Below are 7,890 nucleotides of genomic sequence, written 5' to 3'. Positions count from 1 at the left end.
TTGATTTGGACATCTATCAGCATTCCTGGTCAACTGGAGAGATCCCAGAGGGCTGGAGGTTTGCCAGCGTGTCTCCCATTTTACAAGAAGGGTTGTAAAGAGGATCCAGGGAATTACAGGCCTGTCAGCATCCTTGTGTACCCTCAGTAAGTTTGCAGATGATACAGATTTGAGGGGAGGTGTCCATCTGCCTGGGGGTAGCAAGGCCCTGCAGAGGGCTGGATAGCTGGGCTGAGGCCAATGTGATGAGGTGCAACAAGACCTTGTGCCAGGCTTCGCTTTGGGCACAATAACCCCATGCATGGCTGTAGGCTTGAGGCAGAGTGCCTGTAAGACTGCGTAGGGGAAACAGACCTGGAGGTATTGATTGATGCTCAGCTAAACGTGAGCCAGCAGTGCGCCCAGGTGGCCGAGAAGGCCAGTGACATCCTGTGATCCAAATCACAAATAGTGTAACCAGCAGGAGCAGGGAAGTGATCATCCCTATGTCCTCAGCATTGGTGAGGCTGTGCCTCAGAGAGCAAGAAAGCATCTTCATCGCTTTCCAGGCTTCTCAGGGCAGCAGTCAGGGCTCCTCTGAGGAGAACAGCATTTGCCTGGGACTTTGTCCCCTGCTCTCACCCAGCAGCTTTTGGTGAAGGGCTGCCCTTGCAATTAAGGCATTCCCTGTGGCAGTTGGGTTTGGATCTGGCCTTGCTCCATGCAACCTGGCCTGCTCTGCTCTGCTTTGCAATGCAGCATGCGTGCCTGGATCAGCCCGAAGTCCTGCATGTGTGGTTAAACCTCTAGTGAGCCTGTAACAGTTGGGATATCTTGGGCAGAGTGGGGATGTGGCCACAAGGCTGCTGCTGCAGCATCTGAGGATGCTCCAGATGCAGAGAGCAGGCAGAGATGCTGAATTTCACCCAGCAGTCTTTTCCTGCTCTCTTGAAGCACAGATGATGCCCTGCTTCAACTGCAGCTCATCCACTGTGGTGCTCACCCCTAATCTGCTTGGTGTTCCAAGAGGAGGAGGAAACTGTATTATGGAAACGGTGTTTTCTCAGCTCTAACTGGACTGCCCAGATCCTCTTAGCAGAAACAGACCAGTCAGGACACGGCTTTGCCCCAGCGGAGCCTGAGCTCACAGTGAGCTCTTAGCTGTTGGCTTCAGCACTAATCGTGGTGATCCCCACTTTATCCTCGTGCCAGCATGACTGAAGCTGTGTACAGGGCAATAAGCTGCTGTACAGCTTGGTGTTGCAGCCACCTGATTTAGCTGGGGAGGTGCTGAGGCCAGGAATTAGGGAGATGTTCTCATGAGCCCCAGCATGGCATTCTGCAATCACCCTGGTTTGCTGAATTGTAGAATCACAGAACCATAGGGGTTGGAAGGGACCTCTGGAGATCATCAGTCCAACCCCTTGCTAAAGCAGGTTTCCTGCAGCAGGTTACACGCACAGGAAAGCATCCAAGTGGATTTGGAATATCTGCAGAGAAGGAGACCTCACCACTGTTCCAGTACTCCATCACCCTCACTGTAAAGAGGTTCTTTCTCCTGTTCAGATGGAACTCCAGTTTGTGCCTGTTGCCCCTCGTCCTGTCGCTGGGCACCACCAAAAAGAGCCTGGCCTTCTGACCTCTTCCATTTAGATATCAATCAGCATCAATCATCTGCTCTCCCCTTCTCTTCCCCAGGCTGAACAGCCCCAGGGCTCTCATCCTCTCCCCATCAGGAGATGCTCCAGACCTCCACCATCTCTGCAGCCCTCTGCTGGGCTCTCTACAGCAGTTCCCTGTCCCCCTTAATCTGATGAGCCCAGCACTGAGCTCAGTGCTCCAGAGAGCACAATATGAGATTATTTATGAGGTGAAGTGATTGGCTTGTGGTCCAGGCTTAGAGTTTTGCCACATCATTTGTGACCTCTTGATGTAATGTGTGATTTCACCCCTAGGGTTTCCAATGAGTCGCCTGTTCTAAGGATGTATTGCTTCTGTTTGGGGCCATGGTTGTGAGCACACTTGGTGCTCTGTTATTTGTGAGCACATCGAGGGTTGCTGTGGCTCATCAGCCTGAGCAAAACTTATGTTAGCTGCAGGATCTGAGCAAATCCACGTGGGGCCGCCAGATTGCACCAAAGATGAGCTGGATGCTGAGGTCTGAATCGCAGCCCTGCAGTCCTTCCATTGGGAAGGCTGACAGGAGATGTGCAGCTACATGGGGAGAGATGGGCTGGTGACAGCTTTGGCTGGGGCCAAGGGATGCTGCTCCCCCCACCAGGGATTCAAGCCCACATGTGTTCAGGATGGGACAAAGCCTTGCAGGAGCCCAAGACCCCTGTGGCCTCTTCCCATGCCCTGGGCCATGCTCTTTCCATCCAGACTAACACCTAGGTGTATTTAAATGATACCTTGCCTTTTGTCAGCCGTCTTGACAGCTTCCTCTAAGAGGATTGTTGCGGTAGGTGTAATATACTTAAGGGATTGTTAAGAACAATAGCATTTCAGCAGCACTCTGCAGACAGGCAGCACAGGCTGCCAGCCTCGGGAAGCCCAGTTTGGCCACCCAAGACACAGGAACTGGCCATGAGGCACCTCTCCCTCCTTTGGATTTGATATGTGCCCAGAACAAGGGATCCAAGTGCTGGTGAGATCTGGGGATTGATGATCACCTATTTTTCCCTCATGTTCCTGAACATCTTTTCTAGGAGGATCAGCTCCATGATCTTCCTAGCACAGAGGTGAGGCTCACTGGCCTCTTGTCCCCTGGGTCCTCCTTTTCCCCTTCTTAAAAATGGGATCAATGTCTCCCCTTTCCAGGCCTCAGGGACTTTGCCTGATGACTTTTTGAATGTGATGGAGAGATCATCATTATGGTGGAGAGTCACCATCAGCAACAGTAGCCAACAGGCTGTGTGAAGAGGAATGGGAGAGAACGGCTCCTCAAATCAAACACCTACCCATGCTCACAGTATGCCACGGTCCCCTTTATTGCTAGTGCTCCCTACACTGCAGCTGAGAAATCAAAATCAAACAGCAGAGGGGCAGGCAGCTGCTCCCTTCCCGCAGTGCCATCAGATGCTGATCTCTCTGCTGCCCTCAGCTGTCCCCACTTTCTTCGGGTTCTTCACTTTGCTCTTCATCTTCCACCAGAAGGAGAGGAGACACTGCAGTGTGCTGCTGTGCCCCAGGCCCTTGTACTCCACCTGGGGCATGGGCTCCATCCCTGCTCTCTGCAACCTTTCCAGGGCATCTGGGGGGATTGGCTGTGCCCACGGGGGCAGAGGCCACACAGGGGCTGTGGTGGGAAGGGACTCCCCTTGTTGCATCCCCCAGTTTTTGGGACTTCTGGGCAGAGGCTCTCTGCACTCCTCGCAGTCTTCCTCACTGCCACAACATTTGGGCAGCCACACATCTTTCCCCCATGCGTGCAGTGTCTTCCCACTGATGGACAGATTAAAGAGCAACCCAACCTTCAGCTTTACCTTCTCCTCCTGCACCACCACATCCAGGGAGAAGATCAGGGCAGTCAGCATGGCCATGGCCGCGGTGGCTGAGGAACTGCTGTGGTGTGGGCAGCTGTTGTCCAGGCACCGGCAGCACTGCATGCAGATGGGATATTTGCTCCTGTAGCCCCCGGGTGCCCATTGAGCGCCGCTGGCGTTGTTTTTTTCCATTTTGGCCAGCAGGCTGAGGCAGATTTGTGTGGTGTCCAAGGACTCCATCAGGGATCTGGGGAGGTCCTTCATGCTGGAAGTGGAGGGTGAGTTCCTGAGGAGCTCTGAGTTGGCAGCTGGACTCGAAGTTCCTTTTTGTCTCTCCTGTGGCAAGCTTCTTCCAGAGGCTGATTTTCTTTGCAGTCTGCTTCCGTGCTGTCTTTTTTGATGTGACCTCACCTGGCTGAGTGTGGAACTCCTGGTGGGACAGCGGGTTCTGCTGTCGGACAGGAAAGGTGCAACACCATCACTCAGGTCTTCTGACGGATTGTCCTGGCAGCTCTGAGATGCTTCAGCCCAGAAGGGTTCTTGGGGACATGGGGAGAGGCCGCCACAGCAGCACGAGGTGTGCGATGTGGGGCCAGGCCCATTCGTGCTGCTCTGCTCCATCCTCCTGTCCATCTGCTTGCTCTCTGTTACTGATGTGCCCTGCTCCACAAACAAGCTTGTCTTCGTGGGGAACACCAGCCTTGGTGGGCACTGCTTGGGAAGCAAGGACCTGGGAAGGGGAATGGAGTCACAGGGATAGGAACGTCTTCAGTCTCAGCCTGGTGTAAAGCTGAGCTGTCCCCCCCACCCCGCTCTATTTCATTTCATTTAGTTTCATTCCATTGCATTTTGTTCTACTTCATTTTAGTCTGTTCCTCTCCTCTTCTCTTCCTCCTTCCATCCCATCCCATTGCTTCATCCCATCACTTCATCCCATCCCATGCCCCTGTACCAGGCTGTGCCCAGGCAGCATTTGGAGAACACCAGCTTGTTGTTGGTGCAGTGCCTCCTGGCCTTGAGGATGGCCAGCACTGCTATGCCCAGCAGAGGAATGGTGCAGCACACCCTGTGGTCCCAGCGACTCCAAATGCTGAGGCCTGGGAGGACAGTCATGACTGTCAGAATCCATAGCTTCATCGTCTGCTTGGAAGTCACATTCAGTGTGTGGCCACCAGCACGACTACACAGCTCTTAACAACAGCCCTGTGATGGTGGCATGGGCACAACCAGCCCGAAGGGTGTCTGGGCTCTGGGATTTTGGAGGCTGACTGATGTGGTGAGCACACTGCTCCTACCCACCTCCTCCTCCCAGCTGCTCTTCTGATGGAGCCACCCTAAACAGGGCCATGTCTGTGACATGACGGTGACATCCCTCAAACACACAATGGCTGCTGTGGCCCCAACTCCCAGTCAGTGCACTCAGTCACCTCCCAGCAGGGAAGCTCAGGGGCAGCCACTGCCCATTTTTACCTGGCCTGATTCCTGGTGATGGTGCATGAGAAAGAGAGGGTGTCTCATGAGTGGGCCCTGCACAGACTGATCTGCTGGGGGGCTCCCCACTTGCTCCCACTGCTCCTCCATGCTCTGCCCCAGGAATACTGGCAGTGCTGCACTGTGTCACCCTGCTCCAGGCCCTTGTCTTCTTGGTGGACCTCTTCCTCCACAGCACTGTGTGCTGGTGACATGTTGGATATGTGTGTGTTCACGTAGATGCAAGAAATCAGCCATAAATCTATTTGCTGCTATACTAGTGGTGAGCTTGTGTTCTCTGGGAGAGGTGACGTCAGTCCTAGCTTCAAGAAGAGCAAGGAGGAGAACCTGGGGAGCTCTGGGCCAGTCCAACTCCTGACTCCTCACTGCAGGACCTGGGGCCGTGCTGGTGGCCCTGGCAGCAGCCCCCCATTCCCAACCTCCTTCTCTCTCCATGGCAACAGCAGAGACAAATACCATGGCAACCCCATGGCAACAGCACAGGCGATGCCACTGGTTCCCACAGCCCAGAGGCAAGTGGATGCCAGGGCATCCTGGAGCAGCTTTCCAATCACAGAATGGTTCGGTTGGAAGAGACCTCGATGACCACGCAGGACCAACCCCTGCTCTGGGTTGGGTGCCCCCCACCAGCTCCTCCACCAGCAGCACAATGGGACATCATGTCCTACCTGGCACCCAGGGAACTGCTTTCCAACAGCAGGTGTTTTCCCTGGGGTGGGAACCAGCTGTAACCAAAGGGCATCCCCCATAGGGGAATTTAGGGTTGCTCCAAGCCCCTGCAGGGTCTCAGCTCGACTGGGCAGGGTGGGCCCATAGCTGGACTGGGTGAGGGAGGAGACCCCAGGGTTTGTAGGCATGGACTGAATGGGATCAATGAACAGGAGTAGATCAGTGGTTACTTTGTGGGGGATGGAGGTGTTCAAGAACCCTGGAGATGTGGCACTGATGGATGTGGTCAGGTGGGGCACACATGATGGGTGATCTTTGGGGTGTTTTCCAACATTAATCATCATAGAATCATTGAACTGTTTGAGCTGGAAGGGACCCTTAAAGGCTACCTGGTCTGACTGCCTGTGATGAGCAGGGATGCCCACAGCTCCATCAGTGCTCAGAGCCCAAACCAGCCTGACCTTGGCTGTCTGCAGGAACATCCACCACCTCTCTGGGCAACCTGTGCCACTGCTTATAGTGTCAATCCCCTCCAAAACCGCCTAGGTGGCACAAACCTCACTCCAGCACGCTGTGCCACCCCCTATGATATCCCCATCACCCAGTGCTGCCGAGCAGCTGGCACTGGGGGCTGCACAAAGGGCGATCTGCCTTTCCCCCTGTTGTTCTCAGAGCACAGGAAAATGAATTTTTCACCCCTGTAAAGTGAAAAAAAATTAAATTAAATTAAATTAAATGGGTGGACTTTCAAAGCCCATCGATAACTGCATACCTTAAACTTGCTGGCAGGCGCCCGAAGGGTACCTCTCCTCCAGCTGAGGTCGGCCAGCCTGCAGATGGCAGCAACCACCCGCAGCAATCGAACCGGTGGGGACCGCGGCCACCCACCCTACAGCTCTGAGGACACCCCCAGCACCGCTCCTGGGAGTCTCTCCCTGCTCCTTCAGCACCACTTCTCCTTCTCCATCCCAACACCTTCTGGAAGCCCCCCACAGCCCTCCCACCGTCCGGACCCTCCATCTCTCAGCCAAAAGTAAGTTGGTGCCTTCTGGCCTCCGACAGCCGCTGCTCGAAGCCGTTTCCCAAAGCGCCGCTCTCTCCCTGGTGATGGGAGAGGTGCTATTAATAAATCCCGTCAGCTTTTATCGCTTCTCTCTGTGCCAATGAAGAGGGCGGTTTGGGGAAGGGGGGAGGCGGGGGGAAACCTGTTTCTCTCCGGCGTTTCATAGCTACGAGCTCGGCGCGGGAGCATGGGATGGCTCAGCAGGCTGTTGAACCAGCTCTCCTGTGAGTCCGGGGCTGAAGGTGGGGAGGGAGGGTTGAGGGGAGAAAGGTTGCTTGGTTTTTGGTGCACTGGGTTCATTTTTGGCGTGGCTTAACCAAACCCTCCTCCGTGGGGCTGTGCTGGCCAGGGCACAGCAGTGGCATCGCAGCATCCGTCCCAGACTTGCACCTCCTTGGGAGTGCATGGAGAGGGAAAGGTGCACGTGGAGCTGTGCACCTCTCTGGGCAGAGTGATGCCTGGAGCTGCTGTCCCCTGCTGTTCCTGCTGTTGGGGGGACACCTATAGCCCACCTGCTTCCCCCTGCCCTTTGCTGGGAGATGTTGGCCTGTGTTAGAGTGGCCCTGTGATGTTCAGCATATTGGAATTGCTTGGGGTCGGGCTGCTAGTATGGCTCTGTGTGCTGCCGATGGCACAGGAGGACAGCGGTGCCCTCAGTGCTCCTGGCCCCTAAGTGGGGGGTTGCCATGCCCTGAAGCCTTCCTTGATTCTTTCCTCCAATTCTCAGGGTGCAAAGGAGCCCTTCAGCACCCGGCTGTGGGGTGCTTGGCTTGTGTCCAGTGGCTGTGTCACACCTGGGGGGGGGGGAGGGGGGTCAGCAGGGAACACTTCTGTGACCCACTGTGGGGCTGTGCAGTGGGGTGAAGCCAGCAGGGATCCTCCAAGCACTGTGTGGGGAACCCCCCTGAGGCTGCTTCTTCCAGTGATGGGGATCCATATGGGAGCAGGGGCAGTGTCAACCCCCCCCCATACTAACACCCAACTTGCTTTCGTGTAGGGAAACCGCTATGGGGCAGGAGGTGGCTGTGAAGGGGAATTCCCAGTAAGAACCCATTCGCCCCATGGCTGCTGCCTGCAGCTGTGCCGTGCCTGTGGTCTACAGAGCCTGAGGCTGAGAGGAAGGTGCCTGCATATGGGTTTTGGGGAACTGCCTGTCTGCGGCTTTGCCTTGCTGCTTCCCCTACCGTGCTCAGCTTTCTGCAT

The 7,890-nt window shown here is 55.3% G+C and overlaps 1 protein-coding gene across 3 annotated transcripts in view; it reads left to right on the top strand.

Moving 5' to 3' along the window:
* The window catches only part of PTK2B (protein tyrosine kinase 2 beta), a 140,932-nt gene that overhangs the window by 111,461 nt on the left and 21,581 nt on the right, over nt 1–7,890 (top strand). The window contains exon 1 of one of the 3 annotated variants that reach the window (XM_048937317.1): nt 6,484–6,657. The exons of 1 other annotated variant lie outside the window; for it this stretch is intronic. Coding sequence is in view for 1 of the 2 variants with exons in the window: in XM_048937314.1 (XP_048793271.1) it covers nt 6,875–6,911 (37 nt within the window). In the remaining variant the exon portion in view is untranslated. Of the gene's footprint in view, nt 1–6,483; nt 6,658–6,817; nt 6,912–7,890 lie in introns of those variants that run through there. One more of the 3 variants, XM_048937314.1, reaches the window with a different exon arrangement.

The sequence above is a fragment of the Lagopus muta genome, chromosome 2, assembly GCF_023343835.1.
Source record: "Lagopus muta isolate bLagMut1 chromosome 2, bLagMut1 primary, whole genome shotgun sequence".
NCBI classification, from domain to species: Eukaryota; Metazoa; Chordata; class Aves; order Galliformes; family Phasianidae; genus Lagopus; species Lagopus muta.
This window is presented reverse-complemented; position numbering and strand designations above follow the sequence as displayed.